Below are 19918 nucleotides of genomic sequence, written 5' to 3'. Positions count from 1 at the left end.
TATATAGGTCAAATGGTATTAGCATAGTGCATCTTTTGCAATCTTTATTTCTAATATAGATAATTGCCTTCAAAAGTTTGTGGTTTTTTTGTAAACATCCTCTTAAACCTTACCTCTCAGATTAGTGCATGAGTTGGATATAATGCTGGGGAAATTATATAAATCTCGTAGCTCTTGGTAGATGTGTATTTAACAGATTTTTCACAATAATCTCTAATTTTTAGGGGAATTTTAATAACCTGGGTTTGAGTGTTTTAAATATGTATACTTTTATGACTATCTGAATAATTAGGTAGATGCTAGATAATGTCTTACCACAGAAATTTTCTGCACTCAAAAATCCTGTGATTCCCCTTTGTTCCAAGGTTCATGTTTGTGCAGCTTGAAGACTTTGACAGCACTAATTGTTGTTTGCAAAGCTCTCATCTGCACTAGCACTGTAGAGACCTTTACTGTAGATTTTATTTTAATCTGATTTTGCAGCTCGGAGTAACTCAGATACTTGAAGGGGGTGTTCTTGCTCTACCAAGATCTCTGCTCCTTGCTGTAAAGTGTATATAAGCAGTATTTTAGTGTGACCCCAGGCTTTAATGCTTGAGTCTTGCTTCAACCTCCTCTACTTCTTTCACTGCTTAATTCCTGGAATTAATTCCTTAATTCCAACTAGATAAGGTAGTCCTCGTTCCTCACCTCTCCCCAAAAATAGCCACATAAAATAGGAGAGGTGGGCTAAGAAAAACTTGTCTTCTCCCGCTGGTGGGATGACTTTAGCAACTTTGATTATAGCTGTTACAACTACTTAAGGTGACTGAGCTGCCCCATGTGTTATGAAACTGATGGTCTGCATTCAGGTGCAGGAGTTCTGCCATGCCAGCAAAATAACTGGGGAGGTGAGGAAGGTGACAGGCACTGACAACTTGAGGAAAAGCTTTGTATGAGAATACCCAGCAACCCAGCTCATGTATCTAAGCCTCTGTAAATGCAGATAACAATTCCCTCTCATTAGTAGTCTCAGAGGCTGGCTATTTAGAGGACAAACCTTCCCTTAAACGTCTCGTCCACAGCAGTGCTGTCCCTTAGTAGGACTGCTGGGAAGCCGAGGCATAGCATGCATCTTGTGGATGACCAATTTAAAAAGGGGGAAGGGATATCCTGTGAATATAATTCAAGTAAAATGCTTCAAGCTTTTTATAGTTTTTTCCTGGTTATAAAGAGATCGAAGATATTCATGAAGTGGTTGTTAAGGACTTATCTTTTTCCTGAAAGCTTGTCATCTTCAGTCTTGTGCACAATAGAGAGAGCATCTCAGATGTGATCTCCATCTCAGTACTAATATGCTTTATTTTTATCTGTACTAATCTGTGAACTAAATTCACTTTACAGGATTTTCCTCTATGATTCCCTCTATCACTTTTCGATAGTTACAAGCAGATCCTAGAGGAAATGCTTAATGTTAGAATATGGGACAATTGTCCCAGGGAAGATTTCCCTGGGAATCTAGTGGTATCAAGCACTGACTTGGCTCTGTGTCTACAATGCGCCATCATACCTGTACCAGAAAGAAAATTTTTCATGTGTGGCCTCTCCATGAAATTATCCCTGCGCTCTTGTTGAGAAATTTCTTGGAACTTGTAATTATTGATTGGTTCTAAAAGATGATTCAAAAATTGATTTTTAGTCTGACAGATTTCTGTTGCAGTTGCAGGTTTCCAACTTTACAGAAGGCATTTTTTTAAAATGAAGGATCTATTATTATGCTGAAACTAAAAATATCAGATGAGCACCAGCCTTGTAGAGCAGTAATGATGCGGCATCAAGACTTTATTAGCTACAGAAAATAGGTTTTGAAAGGGTCTTTTGCACACACACGTGTGTGCACATAGACAGAAAAAAAGAGTAAAATGTAGAGGAGAAATACAATTCTCCCTGACAAACCCTCCAGTTGAAAAGAACACATTTCTGGTAATGATATGGAGCTAGCAAAGTTGAGAAGACCGAGAGGTTGAGGGGGGAAAGGAAAAACGTAACCATTTCCTTTCTGGTTTTCATGGCACTGAGCAGGACATTGCAACTTGCACTGTGTGCCTGAGCAGCAGTCTTCCTGGCAGAGACCAGGGCTGGATGCCTCCATGGGAAGGTGTCAAAACTGCCAATAAAGCACCAGTTGTATTTTAATATAGTGCTGTGAGTAAAGTAGAAAATCCATTCTTTATCCCTGTGTATTTTCCAAACATTCTTTTAAAATTTGCTGGCTCCCTTGCTTTTGTGTAGTCTATCATTTAATCAAAGTTGGGCAGTAGACGCTCACTGGATAGTAATGGTTTCATGGCTTTTTTTTTTTTTTTTTTTTTTTAAACTTCCCTTTGGCAAGCTACAAATGGGATCATGGAAGCAGTGGAGAGTGTTTCCACTTAAACTGGCTGCCTCGATGCGAGAGGAGGCAGATGAACACGAGCTAAGTGTTGCTGCTGCTTCCTACTACGTTTCACAACACCCATCTGCCAGCCCGGCATGTGATCCTTCCCTCACGCCGAGCCGCAGAAATGTTCTGGTAGCCCGTCTGCCCAAGGAGGAGGAAGGGGGCCCCACCAGTGCCCCCCACAAGGAGATCCTGGGAACGGGGATTAGCTGCATAAAACAGCAGTTGCTGCCTTTAAGGGCCCATCTGCGTGACGGTGCTTTTTAATTTTGTGGAAATAAGGATGGGTACTGCATCAGGACTGCTTGCATTAGGGCTAACCTGGTTCAGAAACTCAGACATTATCTGAAACTGCTCTTGGAGTTACACCTTTAACACGATGAGAGGGGAGATTTATGAAGTATTGTAGCAGATATTGTGCAGTACTTAATTACATTCAGATAGTGTTGCATAAATACTTATTTCTGTGTTTTCAAACTTGTTTTCATTTAATTTAGATGAAGGGTGAATAGAAGCTGCCAATTTGGCCATCTCTACATGATTCGTTATTTCATAATACCTGTATCATATTCCCTTTCGATCCTTTCCAAACTGAATTATCCTGCTCCCTTTAATCTCTTTGTGAAGGAGGCCACCCATGCACCTAATAAGTGGTTTGTTGGTTTTTTTTTTTTCCTTTCTCTAGACATTTCAAATACTTTTTCCTTTTTATTTTTTTAATTTTGGAGACCACTCTAATGCCACTTGTCAGCCTTGATACTATGATTTTTTTCTTCTTTTTTTTTCCATCCCATACTTCCTTAGTGTAATGTGCGCCAATCTTTCCCCCCTATCACACACTGAAGAGACTCTTTCCAGTTTAGGGTGTAATGTGGGAACATGAAAGCGCACAAGAACTTTTTGCTTGGTGCATTTGGTACCTGGGCTAACCCTATAGCCCAAAAATTTCTTTTGCAATTTCTTCTATTTTCAGAGCTTCATTAGAATACTGTCTCAGTGACCTTTTTTTTTCTTCCATTGTATGAATTTTTACTTGAAGGAAAGAGAGTTCTGGTGCTGATCTTCATCTGTAGTGGTTTACCATGTTGCTTACGCTTGTTGGATTCCTCTAAATTGTTTTCTCTAGAAGCTAACCTTCTTCCTTCTGTAAATTATGCTAATTATACTTTGTGTTTTTTTTTTTTGACTTAGCAGATTTAAGGCAGATCCTTTTAAATGTTTTTGTTGAATACTAGTGTGGTTTTAAAGCATTTAGTCCTCTTTTTTCATTACCTTTTTATTTTACATACATGGTGCATGTGTATATATATAAAAAAATACAAAATATATAAATAAATGTAAATGGTCCAGCAGTATTATCTGGAAATACTTTTAAACACATATGGTACGTGGAGTTGGTTACAATAGTTGTAGTCATGGTTGCATAGGTTGTTCTACCTGAGACTTATTATCAATTGCTTTGTATCTTTTGCTTAACTTGAAACACTGAAGTTGAAATAGTCCAAATAATCTCTTTAGTCCAAATAATCAACTTATTTTTTAATTGAGCATTTCAGATGTTCCGTAATGAGAACAAGGTAAACAGGGACCTAGTGTTTGCTCCTGGCACCGTAGGACGGATGTTGGCTCAGGCCAGAGGATGGGTCTGCTGTCAAGAAGTCCAGCTTGCGCACTGGAGATTACTTGTCTGCAAGAGTTGTGTCCCTGTTACTCATGACACACTTTCTTAATTGTGCAGCTAGTTGAGGACTTTCAGGAAGACAAACTCCTTTGGCTAGAGGAATTGAATGCTGCCATGGCAAACTGAATTCTGCACCTCTTGGTCTCTGATGCTGAGAGCACTGTTTAAGCAGAAGTTGCTATTGGTTACTTAGAGTGTGCCTTGACTTCAGTTTGTCTTGTGATGAGCCTCAGGTCTCTCTTGCAGAAGTGCTGTGTTCTTCTTGCTACCAGAAGTGGCTTTGAAGCTGCTCTTTGAACACACAGACATGCCGAGTGCTGCGGAAAATCAAGCCCTCGGTGTCCAAATTGGTCACTCAATTAGTAGTTCCTTTGACAATTTTGTCTTTGTTCTCTGTGGTTCAGATTTACATTCTTAAAACCCTGGTAATGCCACCTAAACAGAATTGTCTTATAGGGTAAACTTATTAATAGTTTTGAACATTTGGATATAACTGTAAGTTCCCAGGAGAAGAATTCACTCCAGGGTTTGCATGGGATGTGGTAAATAAGCCAGAGTTATTGTTTTCAGGCGCTGCCTTTCTGGTGTGTGCAAACAATGACTTCAGCAGCTTCCAGACTTATTTTTCTGATTCTTCCAGACTATGGTCATGGTTTCATGAGACAGTAAACTGGGTATTGGAGGGCCTACAAGATGAAAAACACCATCACCACATGCTGCAGTGTATTGAGGCACTGCAAACTGGCTTTGCCTATTCAAACGTCTTCACAAGGTTTTGGAGGAATAACTGTCCTGGCAGACCATGTGCTGATTTGGGTGCTCTATGTCCATGCTGTTCTGCCTTTACAAGGAACCAACATGGTCTGACCTTCTTTTTTGGTGAAAATGGGTCAAGTTGCCATGTTTGTGCTCTGGCTGGGGGCAGTAGTCCAGACAGGCTGTCCAGGCTGGGAGGTGTGCTGAGTGACCTGGGGCCAAGCTCACCTGACCTCCACACAGGTGATGCAGTGTTATCCCATTGCATCTTTCAAAAATGACTGCTTCCTCAGGGATTTATTAGGGGCTTCTTCATGTTTAATTTTCTCTGTAAAGCCATGCTAACTGGGCCCCTTGTGGGGGATGCATTTTCTACCAATGAAAAGATTAAGACAAACTGAAGGTACTTCAAAGAGCCTTTTTGCCGTTGTCAGTTGCTGGTGGCTGGTGGGGATGTGTGATCAATGGTGGCTTTGCAAGGTCCTGTTCTACACATGGAAGTCGTAAAATGCCAGCTCTGCTTGTGCTGAGCTGCACACTTTAGCATACCATGGCCTGCTTGGTGTCACACCAGGCTAGTTGTGCTGCATTAATATAAATAATTGAAAATTGTCATCTTTTTGTGGACTTAATTATAGCAACAGAGTACTTGAAGTGTGCAGATGACACTGGAGGTTCAGCCAGGCTTGTTATCTGGAGTGATATCAGCATTACTCTGCACCTCTGTCTCCTCCTTTCCTCACCTGTCTCTTGTTTTCTCTCACCCCATCTCTCATTTTTTTAAAGCAAAAAGCTACTTGCGCTAATAACCTCTTTCCTCATATTGTTGCCTGATTCTTCCCCCCCTGCCCCTTTTTGTTAAATTACCCAGAATGCTCAAAGTCTTTGCAGCCAAAAATTTCCGCGTGGTGTTCTGCTGAATGATCCTAATCCTCCTGTCTCTTTCTCTGCCTCTGCTATTTGTGATTTCAGTTGTGTTGTCTAATTTTAACTCCCAATCAATGTGACAGGAGTCATGGAAACAAGGGTGGTGGTCTAATGGATTTGATCTACATGAGTAGAGAAAATAACTTCAGGTTCTACAGCACTACTGTGAAGTTCCCATCGCTAAGTGCATGTGTGAGAGAGAAACAATATGGATAACTGTGCTTATGGACCAGATGTCTTGAGACTAATTTGCTTATGGCGTAAGGCAGAAATCCTACAGCACCATAAGACGATGTGTATGAAATAGTCTGTTCTGAAAGCGCAGAAAACAACTGCTCTGCTTTGTTCAAAGGTGCTACTTCTAAACCTGTGAAATCTGTATGAGAACTGGGATATTTTAATGTGTGCTTTGAGCTCTTGGCTCTACTGAAGAGTAGCGTTTCCTTGTTTCTTTTTCCCTTGTAAAGCAGCCTCAATTTGTGGGGCTTGGTGTAGGGTAATGCTGTTTATAATGAAGTCAGAATTGGCTTTTAGAGCTTGATGAATGAAAGTCCACAGTATAAGACTGCAGCTTTTTGTGAGAGAGACATCTGTGCTATAACAAGAGCAGGAGACCCAATTTAGACAACTGCTAGAAGGAGAGCTCAAGAAAAGGAAAGACTTTTTTTTTTTCTAGCTTAGATTAAATATTTGTACAAATAAACTTTTCTTTTCAGCTGCTCATCAGAATTGCTGCTGCACCACCAACTTGGCTTTGAATTTTGTTCTGATTGCCCAACAAGGCTGTACACGAAGAGTGTTACGGAAGAGCAGCTTAAACAAAACATGTTTGTTTTGCAGCAGAACTAGAGGCTTTGGGCTAGGGAGAAAAAAAAATGGGGAGAGGGAAAAGACAGTGAGAAGAGAAATAGGAAAAAACTAAGGCTGTGAATAGAAACTAGCTGCTGCAGTAAATAAAAGTGAAGCAAGAAACACATGGAGGAGTTCAGTCCTGTGTTTTGAAAGTGAGCTACAATAGAGGGTCTGGCTTCAAATAGAGTTGTAATGACTTCTCCCAGCTGGATCAGCTGGGTCAGTTAAAGGTGTTCTCACCCATGAAGCTTGCTCCTCACACACACACATATATACCCTAACTGCTGCCGAAGCTTTTCTACTAGCGTGGTTTAAATACAGTCTGGTTAAAAGGCTAGCTCTGTGGTGTTGATCACACTTAAAACCTTGCTGCTCAAGAATGATGGTGATGAAAATGCAAGCATCCACTAAGAACAGTGCTGTGGAGAGCAAGTGTCTTTAACCTAAGAGGATTGTTTCTCATTTTGGTTAAAGAAAACTCCAATTGCTTAAGGAAACTTCTCATAAATTTGTTTGGTAAAGCAACTCTTTAAAGAATACGGGAACTCAAATCACTTGGGTTAAAGCCCAGATGGACAGTGTCTCTGACTGAAGCAGCTCAGAAGAGGATTAAGGAGCAGCGTAAGTGGAGAATTCCTGGTGAAGAGGGGTGGGATGCTCAATGTGCCATCCTGGGCTATCCCTCAGCATTAACATCAAAGGACCCTTTTGGCTCTTGGGCTTCTTGGAGCAGATGCAAGGCTAGTTTATTCAGAGGTTTCTGATGACTAATCAGAAACATGCTGAAAGTAGTAGTTTTTAGAGAGAATATAGTATCTTTAAAAACTTGTGTGGCTTCAGATTTAAAGCATTTCTTTTCTTGAAGCTGATGACTTTAATATGTATGTCTTCATGTAAAGGTATGTCTAGCCCAGAATACAAATTTGATATGGGAATAGCTTACAAAATATTGATTAATAATTGTGCAGCAAAATTTTGTGGTACCTCTGGCATTCCAGTTTTGCTCTTTTCCTGTATGATCAAGGATGACAATGAAATGCTGTGATATTGAGGCAATGCAGCTTTAGGGCAGAGTGGCATAAGCTGGTGGTCTGCACAGTTGGAATGTAACAAAAATTTGTCTAACTAAAAACTGTAGCTCACATTGTAGTACGGTCTGCTGTGTAATACAGCAAGGGACATACTGTGAAATACTGTAGGGACAAAGAAATTGCTCTATCAGACTAATGAACTCTTCAGTATCCTATTTCAAGTAAACATCTCAGAATGAGCTCTAAGCCAGGGACTTACTTTGCTTTTCTTGTCTTAAAACCCTGACCCCCACATGAGATTCTGCTCACCCACTGATTTCAATGGAGGCACAATTACCACTTAAGCTGTCTATGGGAGAAGGCTTTCCTCTAATCGCACGCGGTGACTCTCCTGGCTTGTGTGGGAAGTATGGCTGCAGACCTGCAAGACCTTACAACTCTCCTACTAGTATGTGCCAACATTTCAATTGTCTCGAGAGGATCCACAGCCTTTTAATTTACTTGAATCCCCTGGAGCATTCCTGCTTCAGGGATATTTAGTGAATTTTAGAGCAAAGTTTTCCTCAGATAGTTTTGAATTGTCGGATCTGAGGAGTGGCAGAAAAATTTAGTTTTTAGGGGATTGAAAAGGCAAACTCTCAGACTAGGCTAATCTCTACTTGTAGAAGGAGAGGACAATTAACAACTTGTTGATGAAAACAAAACAGTTGCCAAGAAAACTTACTAGACCCTGTACAAGAAGGATGGGGAAAATTCTGCAGTTGGAAGTAATAGTCCATTGTTCAAACTTGGTGAGCAGTGCTTTGCCTTTTAAATACCTGCTTTGAAATGTTACCTTTGATATGTCTGTGCAATTTCAATTTTGGTAGGTGGTAAAGATTGGAAATTATACTGATGGAAGTTGTCGTTAAGTTTGGGCATATAAACTGCGATTTATCTTAATGTCTTCTATATTGTGGTAAAAGTATATGGTGCAGTAAGAAATTACAATTCTGAATTCTTAATCTCATGAGGATGTAGACTCTGAATTTTACATTTTTAGCACCTGGGTTTTGTACACACACAGTTGTTGGTTATAGCAAAAGGGAGCGTACTGCAGTGAGAAGCTGCACAGATGTGTATTTATGCCTACTGTTTTCCTTCTGTCCCTGCTTCCTTGTTTCCTTTCCTTTCCCAAATGGGGTTCTTCCCTTTCATACTGACGTTTCGCCTTAAGAGACTAACCAAAGTGAAGAATGACACTTTGGTCAAAGAAGAGATTGCAAGTTTACTTTTTCACTTCTTGGTGTAAATAGTGAACTTTTCCAGTATCATTTTAATTCTCAAGACAAAATATTAGATTGCAATAAACCACAATGATGTACTTGTGTTCTGTGCTAGTTACTGCCACAGTCACATTCTCACCAGGAAGAAAATAAATTACACACCATGGGAATTTTAGAAGAAATACAACTGTGGGTATTGTTTTTACTGTAATATTCTGGCACTTGGATTTTCCGAAAAGACTCATTGTCTCTTGCCCCTTCATCCTCCATTTGACTAGAATAAACCAACTTCTGCCAAATAAAGGATTTGGATTTTTGTTTGGTTTTCTTTTGCCCATTGTCATATGGTTTTACCTGTTCCTCCCTAGCTTTCTGCCAGAGAACACATTAATTGTGACTTTCGAATAACGATGAAGATACTGTTGTGCAAGTGGTTCCTCTGCTATAGGTCTTTGGGAAAACTGTTAAAATAATTGCAGAACAGCCCTTGATGTGCTGGTTATTCTGGTTAGCTTCTCCATACAGACAAGATCCCCCTAAGTAAGAGAATAACATTTTTATGTATGACCTAAGTGTACTGGAGGGGAAAAAAAGACAAACCCAAACAGTGGCAAAGTTACATATGTGTGCTTGGGAGACATGGAAAGATTTTATTCCAGATTTGCTCTTTAATTCTTCCTGCCTCGGCTTTAGCCCACTCTGGGAATAGGTGACTTGGAAGTTTATTTTCAGAGTTTGGGACTTGCAGTGCAGTGTGACTTCTTGGAATTATGTTCTATATTTTCACATTCATGAGGTTTTACATGCAGATTGTCTGATGTGAGAAAGAAAACAAGCAACGTGTGCTTGTTCCTCCCAAAATAGTCAACATTTCTTCCTTATTGGAGTGGATGCCTTGAGTGCTTTATGTTCTGATAATATTATTACACATTTTACTAGTTTTACAGGTTGTTTTTTGTTAATCTGTTTTGAAATTGAAACATGTCGTTTCTTTTACCTCTTGATAGGTGCTGGACAGTTTGTTAGCTCAGTATGGAACAGTGGAGAACTGTGAGCAAGGTATGGCTCTACCCTCAAATTGCTTTTAAATTTGGAGTGGGAAGTGTGCACCCACTGAACCTCTTTTCATTGCATTTTTCCCTCTAGTGAACACTGACACGGAGACTGCAGTTGTAAATGTAACATACGGCAATAAGGACCAGGCTAGACAGTAAGTTTCTTATTTACTTGTTACTGTTGTCCCACTTGCATTTTGGAATTCATGTTGTGATTTTATATGCAACTCACCGTCTGATTTATTTATTGATAAAATGGTCACATAAGCATTAACTTTTAAGATGGTGTCTCAGTCTTCCCCTCATCAAGCCTTGTGTGCTTTATCCTTATTTGCTATGTTTTATCATCAACTTTTCCTGCACTTTGATTAAAAATAAATTAATAATTTTGAAAAGTGAAAATTTGGGTAAAAATTTTGACTGAGGAGGGCAGAAAGTTAGTGATGGCAGAAGATGGGAGCTACTGCTTAATGATTTTTAGCCATGTTCTAAAAAAGCTTTGTGATGCCCTTTTACAGTGTTTGTTGTTCTATGTATGTCTTCTAGTTAGCAGCTGCATTCTGCCCCTATTTGTTTGCTACTTTGCTACAGTTTTCCCATAAGAAATAATTTATTTTCTTTTTAATTAGAAAATTTAATGCTGCTTCCAAACACACAAAGGTCGTAATCTGAACACCTAAAATTTATTTGGGCTTTTTGAACTTTGGGCCACGTTTTATTTGTGCTTGCTTATATCTTCAGTAATCAATAACTTTTAATCTAGATATTAAAATTAAAAATATAATGCTTTACGTAATGGTTGTATATTGCTTTCCTTTAAACATCCGTGTTATATATTATGCTATAGGTTTAATTTTTATTTCCCATCACAGGTAGAAAAAGGACTTGTGTGCTCCTTAATTTTAAATCTGGTGACATAAACATTTCTTCCCCCTCTTTCTAGCAGTGACATGTTAAACAGAACCAAGCCTGTGGAATAGCCTACAATGATCTTTTTATCTTTGAAGTTTCTGCCACCTTGTGGCTAACTAAGATCAGCAGTTCAGATGCAGAGTATACTTATGGTATACATTAATTCAAAATTACAAATAAAATAATATTTGTACATATAATTAAGTAATTATGACTTCTGTGTAACTCGAACGCAACACATGAATTTAATCTTTCAAAGTGTTAGGTTACTTGTTAGAGTATTCTAAACAAACGTGATGGGAAACTTGTGTCAGTGGTGTCGCCTGTGTACACTGGAGCTGAAGGAAACAATTTTTCTCTGAATTCACTATTTAAGTTTTTTCAAAACCAGAATCATTCAACAACTTCTTCAGGATCTTTTGGTTTTAATTCTTTTGTTCAGTAACTAAAAATGTTGGATTTTTAGGTCTGAAGAAACTTACACAATGTTAAAAATTAATGCTCCATGTGCCGGTTCCTTCTTTGAAAATGTAAGAAGGAAGTACCTAAAATACCATGGAAAGAAGCATGATGATGCGTATTTTCAAGCTGTCATCTATGGTGTGGGTTCCTGGACTCGTGCACTCCCTTCTGAAGTCAAAACTAACAAAGTACAGTTTCTCTACCCTCAAACTGTCCTTGTTAATTATTAGTCAATCCTGAGGAAATGCTGAGATAAGCCAAGACTTTGAAGAAGCATCTGAGATATGATTTCTCACACAAAACAAAATTTTGTGACAATAACTGAAAACATCTTTAATCTGAAGCAGGTGAATTAGCATCAAGAATGAATTGTTGAAGGAGGACCTGAAGTGATGCAGGTTGAATGATGACATAGAATATGTTTGCCTTGGAAGAGGTAGGGCAAAGTGGAGGAGCCCTGATCCACTTTTGTGAATGGCTTGATAAGGACACAGGGTTTTCTAAGGAGGTGAGTCCATTTTCTGTACAGAAAACGTTGGCTCAGATTGTCTGAGTTCAGGATGCACCCTTGCAACTATTTAGAAACCCCTAAGAGAAGAAGTGGCTGGATAGAGGTTTTTCTAGGAAAAAAAGAGGAATTGCAGTGGAACATCGCTAAAGCACCTGTGCGTGTGTGCATTTCCATAGTGACTGTGGTGGCGTTTCAGGTGAATGGTTTTCCCAGACATGACCTAGCTTTTCTTCTTGGAACTGGCTGTAATGGACAGCAATGGGTGTAGAGGGGGACTGGTATACAAGTGCTTGTGGATGATAAAAGGCAGCGTTGGTCATCCTATGCAGTGCAAGGAGTAACAAGAACTGACTGTATCAAAAGCTGTTTAGAATTGTTGAGACTCAACAGCTGATAACAAGCTTTGTATTTTGAAATTTAGCATAACTGATGCTCTCAGCCATGACTTTTGGAGCAAGCACTGTGATGTGAAGGTGTCTATGTCACTGCATGCAGTGGGTTCCCGGTTCTAATTATGTCTTTTGCACACTTTCTGTGACACACATACTAACCTCGCAGTTAGTGCTGGCTGACAAAACAGGCAAAGTTGGCTACTTCCCTGCTGAATAGACTGTATGGCATTGCTGTGCCTGTTGGAGTGTATACTGGCAGTGCTGTGTGGTGAAGGTGCTCTAGTACAATCTGGAGATAGTTTTGATAAGCAGTTCTAAACAAGTGTGGTATGCATTGCTTGAAGGATGTTACTTTTGAACAAAGCTCTGGGTTGCACCCAGCTGGGAAAGTGAGCTGTCTTGCAAGACTAATTGTTGTGGCAGAGGTGAGCTTTTCTCTAGGCTGGAACTGCAGTTGCTGCATATTCAGTACAGGGCTGCATCCAAAATTAACTTGGAAACTGAAACTGGTGAAGAATGCTGCAGTCCTTTTGAGAAGCAAGTCTTGGACAGAGCATGAAGCACTCAAAATCTGGGACAGTTATCAGCTTCTGCCTGAAATGGAGGTCTGTGGCTTTGACCTGTCATAATGATGCCTCTCTTTCCTAGCTGGACAGGCATGAGGTTGTCTTGGCAGAAAAAGCAGGATGCTGCTCCTTGTCTTTGAGGCCAAGAAGGGGAGCCAGCATGGCAGATCAGGCACTTGTGGGAAGCCTGGTAGGTTTGCAGAGAGGGGTACAGCAAGCACAGAGCCATGCAGAGGCCTGGCAAAACCATCCTTTGCTCTCTGGGACAGTGCATAGTGATGAGAAGGCTGGGGCTGTCAGCCAGAGCAGTGACCCCCTCCCTCCTCTCCTTCTGGAAGTGCTTGGGAGGAGGAGGAGGGAGTTGTTCCAATTCAGAAACTGTCCCTGCTGCTGTCCTTCTCAGAAGATGGAGGGGGCCTTACAAAGGACGTGCATGCTGCTGTGGCACACACAATTACTGAATGTTGTGGTGAGTTACGGAATATTTGGAAGAGTTCAGAGTAGAAGCAGCAGAGCCTGGAGCTTGTGATTCAGTTTGAATACCCAAGCAGCTATGTGTAGGTACTGAGGAAACTTGGGACCTGCTTGCCAAAAAGCACCTCCTCTTCTCCCAGTATTGATCCCTGACTGCAACCAACAGGATGTGCTGTGTCCTTGTGTCGTGCTGCCACCTCAACTATAGCTGTTGTCTTCAGAAGTTACACCACCTTCTCTTTCCCTCGCCAAAATGTTCTAGTGTGTAGGCGTCTCGTGCTTGCTACAGGATTTAGCTCCACCCAAGATTTTGGAAGGGAAATTTTGTGCAAGGTTGGCTTCACATATATGTGGACTGGGTGTATATTGGCTTAGGGTGGGTCTAGGTGTTTATTTTTTATTTTGCTTTTTAGCTCAGGAATGAGGTATGTGTGTTGGTTGTGTCTTATAACCAGCGGTGTATTTTAAATGAATATAAGCAGCTCAGGGTACATCTATTACTTTGAGTGTTAACACATTAGTGGTCACCTTGTAATTAAAATACTTGCAAAAAGAAGTGGTTTTTTTCTCCCCACCCTTTCAATGAAGCACAAAGCTGTGTGCACACAACATGTATCCTTGATGAATGAATAAGAGTTCGTGTAACTAATACTTTTACATGTCATCATGGGTCAAGGCTAATGTTGCCATAGGAACGATAATACTGAAAATTCAGTGGTGTACGATTATAAGCTTAGATTTATTTTTCTTTTGTTTTCAGAAATAGTAATGACATTTTAATTTCATTATTTTAATATTAATGAATATTTGTATTTACTGTACAAAAGCCATTATTATGCCAAAGAAAAATTATCCTGTATATCTGTCTTCTCAGTATGCAAATGTATCTGTTCAGGGAGGGAAAAAAGAAAGGTGGTGTACGTACAAGCTGCATGTGGGAGTGAAATATGTTCTCCATCTAGTGCTTAGTGTCATCGCACTATCAATGGGTGAATGATTTCCAGCACAAGACTCGGTGCTTTTACTGTATTCATTTATCTAAGATGTTTAACCTCCACTAGCAACCAAAGAGGGAAGGCTGGGCAAACATCCTCTCACAGGGAGCTCAGGAGAGGACAGTGGTGAGATATCATTTTGATGGGAAAAACTCAGGTGACTGATTTAGAAAATATTTGTTTAAAGGTTTCATTTTTATGTAGTGATCCTCTTCAGGAGGTGTCACGTGAGCGTAAACCAGGCTGCTATACATCTTAGTAGAGCACAGGCAGCAGTTGCTGCAGTCCCTTAATGAATTTGGGTTTTTAGTGAATTTTTTTCCATCTTTGACCTCATTAAGTGACTCTAAGGCTTTTAGCCCTTGCGTAAAAGACGGTTTGTGGATTGTTTCAGTAGGTACCAGTAGTGCCCCCTGACAGGGGTAACCTGCACAGCCCTTAATAACTTGTGGTCGTGGAAGGAGACCCCCAGCCCTGTTTGGGAAGGCAGAGAGGTTTGCAGAAAGGCAGAGGTGGTGTTGCTGTGGCATGTCAATGTGAGTATATGCTTTACAAAAGGAACTGAATTTAACATGTATTTGGTGGATTGCAACAATGGTAGCCTTGACTGAAACAGGTACCACTAGTGCTGTGAAGAACCAGTCATTTGCTTTCCTCTTAGGCTCAGCCTATAAAATATGGAGAACTCTGGCTCAGAGGGTGAATTGTCAGTTTTCTCTAGAAATACCTAGACAAATGATAGTACTATACTGTAGTATCTCTAGTATCTAACTAGACCAGTAAACTCTAAAGCAGATTTGTCTTCCAATACTTTCTCAAAAGCAACCCATCCCATATTTTTTATTATGTTATTTTCCATGTTATCATATGGCTTTGGTGGCCAGGAATTTTTCACTGCTGACATAATTGATTTTCCACAATGGCAGACTTCTCAGTTGGCTTTGAATTTAAGGTACTTACAGTCATATAGAACAATTTAGCAAATTCTAAATAGTTCTTAAGTAGAACAATTCCAACCTTTTTCCAGGAAAGATATGGTGCATATATCTATATATCTATGTATTTAAACACCTATGCCAGCTGTTCCTGTATAATGTTTGTTGTGAAAACATGATAGGTATGTAGGTTGGTTGCAAACAAAAAGCCTTGTCTTTCTTCCCCTGCCACTTCTAAGGAAGAGTGAGAAGTCTTGTGCACTGATTTAATACAAGGTTTTGTGTTAGTGCTGGGATTCTGGTCTAAGACATTTTTAAGCCAGAGGAGACTAAAGTATTTTGGGAAAGAAGCAATGTCTGAACTTGTCAAATGAATGCATGGCGGGGAATGAGTTGGGATGGATGTCAATCCAGAGCCTACCAGCACGTTCACCGAATTGTTGGTGCTCATGCCTCCAACATCTTGAGGTTTGGTTCCAAAAGAAATAGGTCTTGTGCAACTGCATTGTCTGGTGGTGCCATTTCCCTCCCTGGCAGCAATTCAGCTTTTTGGCTGATTTCAGTAAAACAATCCAGAAATAGAGGTCTCAGTTATTTGCAACCACAAGAACTTAGTACGTTCAGGCTGCATAAAAAGAAAAGGCTCCAGACCCCTTTCCAAGATAGGATCTCCATGGAGAGAATCTTCAGTAAAATGCCTTTCAAGCATTAGAAATCTATGCAGAAACTAACACTTGAGAGACAAATCCACAAGAACACAAGTTTCACTAGTCTGGCTGCACACTACCCTTCCTGTTTTGTAAACATTACTTTCTGCAAAATAAAATGCTCTTCCAAGTCCATGGAGTAAAAGTTAGAAAATGTCAGCTTTGAAATAGCCTCAGCAAATTTTAATCCAGCTCTCTTTTGCCATATGCTGTAAGAGATTCTTCTGTTATGGGAGCAATTACACTCTTGCCCTGTTCCCAGAGGGCCTCTGTCTCATTTGGTGAACAGAAGTATTTAATGAGCAGTGATCAGTTTTTCAATATTTTGCTTTCCTTGTTGTTCATTGGTGTTGCCTTGGGCCTTATTTATTATCAGCCCTTATTAAACACTGCTTCAAAGACACAAATTACTTGCTTTCTCATAAGCTTTTTACTGTCCGACTGGAATATTTAGAGGACATTGGGTCAATCCCTGGGAGTTGAGGGATATGTTATCCTCTGTACTATATACTAGTACTTACCTGCAAAGCTGCTGCTTGGCTTCAACAGCTGCTTGAGACCCAGACTGCCAGATGGGACACTAGGAGATGAATAGTACTTGTCACTTGCTACCCTTGAAAATTTAGGTGATTGGCTAGCATCATCCTTTATCTCTGCAGTAGAGGTAGGAGTAAAAGTGTTGCTGAGGGCTGTGTTTGGTAAACTGCCAGGAACCACCTGCAAATGTGGGTCCCCCAAATGGAGGGACTGAGTTAAGCTCCTGAATTTCAGATACCTTGCTCCAGAGCATACAGCTATTGGAGCTGTTAAATGAAAATGTTGATAGGTTCTTTAGTGAAAGATGGAAACCTCCTCGCTCCCACTCCTGTTCTTTATTTAGATTTTGTCATTAAACAGAATCTATCAGTAATCTTTGGTCCAAGATTAAGCCTGGCATTTATAAACTACCCGAAATCAATGCATGTTTCAGTGATATTGATACAGCACTAATAATATGAACAATAATGCCTTCTGTAATGAAACTTGAAATGCCTTTCTTGTGCAAACATGTTAATTCTATACCACTAGTCTACCCGTGTGCTGCATGTAGCTTAGTTTTTCCTACCGTTTCCTGGATCTTTAATCATAGACTCTACTCTGTGAGTAGAAAACCACCTACCTTCTAGAAATTTTAGGTTTAGAGTTGTGCTCCTTCAGACAAGAGCAGGAGACCAGCAGGTCAGCTGGACTTTCAAACTTGGCCCCACCTTGGTCAGGAAGAAGGGCTGGGCAGAGGGAAAGCTGAGAGACTGCATGGTTATCTAGTGTAGCGGACCATGGTGTGTATTTGGGCATGTGTATATGTTATATTTAAGACGGCTGTGCTTTGCCTAAAAGCACAAGAGAACTTGAAACACCACTAAAATGCCTTCTAACACCTTTGCGTCTGTGGAGAGTTTAACGGACATGTTGGCTTTAATTCCCTGTTTAGCTTTTAAACCTGCTTACATGACTAGTTGGTAAGTTGCAAGGTGCTGTCATGGTCTGTTAAATGGCATCTTAAATGCCACTGATGAGCTTTGAACACTTTCTTTCCTGCTGAGAATGAAGCAGGAGCTGGTTTTCATATCTTTTTTTCTCTTTTTCTTTTTTTCCTGTCATAGCTATGTCAGTTATTGCAAAAGCTCCAGACAAATAGCTATGCTGGCAAAAACCCTAATGAAGGTGCTGTGATAGCAGCTAAAAAGTTTTCCCTCTGGTGCAGCTTTAATTCTATTTGGGAAACTGATTTAAATTAAATCAGGCAAAAGAATGCTTTTGAGTGTATAAGCTCTGTCTTCTGTGAGGATTTTGCTGATAGGGTTGCACCAGCAAAACCTTTAAAGTGCACAGAAGCCCAGAGCAAGCAAGAACTAACTTGTAGTCCTTAATATGGTGACTTACACAACTTTTTATTTCTCCTTTTTTTTTTTTTTAATATCAAAATCTTCACTGAAGAATTTTGAATGTAACTTCTCATCTTGGAACCAGTTTTTAGCTTTGTCACATGATTTAGAGCAGAAGTCTCTATCTGAATGACTTGTCACTTTATAAGGCCCAGCATGTGATTGTGGTTTGTTGTTGTTGTTTTTTTTTTTTCCCCATCTCCTCTCTCCTCCCATTTGCAAATAAACAGAGCAATAGAAAAACTGAACGGGTTTCAGCTTGAAAACTATTCCTTGAAAGTTGCATACATCCCTGATGAAATGGCAGCCCAGCAACCCCCCCAACAACATCCCCAGGGCAGACGTGGCTTTGGACAGAGGGGTCCTCCAAGGCAAGGGTCACCTGGTGCAACCACAAGGCAGAAACCACAGTCAGACGTTCCTCTGCGGATGCTGGTTCCCACACAGTTCGTAGGAGCCATTATCGGGAAAGAAGGAGCGACAATCAGAAACATTACAAAACAGACCCAGTCCAAGTAAGTCATTTCACAGAACTGTCATTGTAAGCTTTAATACTGTGTCCTCATCTCCTGTGTAAAGGGAAACTTGTGAAATTTCACAACCTGTGTGGTCGGAGAACAAATGAAGATAGCAGTGGATAGGAAATCTCTTGCAAGATTTATTTAAGGACTGGATTCTGTCCTTACATTCACATACTATTTGACTTGTTTCTTCCTTTTTAAAAAACATGAAATTAGGCAGTGCTAGTAGGATGGTACTTGAGGCCAGGGAGTTTGCTTACAAATGTACTAATAAGATTCTGGCTCAAAAGGTGGAACCGAAAGAGCTGTAGTATGTTGGTCTGTGGGACATACAGTCAAATGTGGTGACATATACAGGTCTTTTAAGTGTTTATTCTAGCTTTAGTTTAACTTAGGGCTTTCTGAGGTTTTACACGTGTTTTCAGTTGGGGAGGATAACCTTTCTATCTCCCCTTACTACTCCTTATACCTCATCCTCATGTCTTTCTGGTGAATACATTTGTTGCTATCAAGTTGCAGACCACAACAAAACACAGAGTAAGGAAACGCATGGGAGGCAAAAAGCAAGCTGCCAAGTGACCTAAGAAGCTTAGAGCACTAGGATCTAGAGATGCTGGAGGAGATTTTCAGTGCATGTTAAATCCCTACCCACAAGGAAAGGCTCAGTGGGAGGTGGGGATCATATTCAAAGAATTCTTCTAGGATACCCCTATGAGCAGAGAGTGAAAGATGCTGCCTTCAGCAGTACACTAGTGTGAGCCTCTGGCTCTGTAATTACAGCAGGTAGGACCTAGAAATGAGCTGTGAAGTGTATGAGGGTGGTGTGGCTTCAGTTTTGAGAGTAGTTAATGAGGATAAGGGAGTCCTCTTTAATTACACTCCCACCCCCCCAGCAAACAGGCTTCCCCTCCCGCCCCCAACCCCAGGATTATCATCATGATGCTTCTTCCAACCTCTCATTAGCGTGTTGTAACCCAGGAGACTATTTGTTGTGTTTAATAACACAGGTTTAAGAGATTTGTGGTGTCCTGACAAGACTTGGTTGTTGTTTGCCTATGAGTAGCTAATTTTTTTAGGTGAGATCTAAAACATCTAATTCCTGGACTATAAAAATCCTGAAAGATTGGCATAAGGAAAGCTTTTATGTCTTACAAGAAGGCTGGATAGAGGAGAAATAATTGCAGGTTGCAAACTTTACAGATATGTGACTTCAAGAATGATGTTTTCATTGGTTTGGGGATAAAAAAAGAAATGTCATCTAGTTTCAGTTGCACCAAGGATTGCCATGGGCTGTTTAGAAAATGCTGCATCGTAAAACAAAATGGATTTTCAATATCAGAAAGAACTGGAAAAAATAAATGGGCTTATTGAAAAGCAGCTTGGTGGTTTCAGTTTGGAAACTGCTATTATTTGGGGGAGAGGGGAGGAAGCAAAAAGCAGAAGTAGGAAGAGTATGTGACCCACAGCTATTGGCAGAGGACAAATAATATCTAAGGCATTGTCTTGATGCAGGTCCTAATTAATTATTGCTA

At 40.2% G+C, this 19918-nt stretch overlaps 1 protein-coding gene across 1 annotated transcript in view; it reads left to right on the top strand.

Annotated features, from left to right (window-relative positions):
- Positions 1 to 19918, top strand: part of IGF2BP3 (insulin like growth factor 2 mRNA binding protein 3) — a 116083-nt gene that overhangs the window by 61693 nt on the left and 34472 nt on the right. Inside the window, exons 5-7 of the mRNA XM_030481247.1 lie at positions 9939 to 9990; positions 10078 to 10141; positions 18096 to 18380. Of these exons, the coding sequence (XP_030337107.1) occupies positions 9939 to 9990; positions 10078 to 10141; positions 18096 to 18380 (401 nt within the window). The remainder of the gene's footprint in view (positions 1 to 9938; positions 9991 to 10077; positions 10142 to 18095; positions 18381 to 19918) is intronic.

Source organism: Strigops habroptila, chromosome 1, assembly GCF_004027225.2.
Source record: "Strigops habroptila isolate Jane chromosome 1, bStrHab1.2.pri, whole genome shotgun sequence".
In the NCBI taxonomy this organism is placed as follows: domain Eukaryota; kingdom Metazoa; phylum Chordata; class Aves; order Psittaciformes; family Psittacidae; genus Strigops; species Strigops habroptila.
Note: the sequence above shows the minus strand (reverse complement) of the source record. Positions and strands in the feature narration are given on the sequence as shown.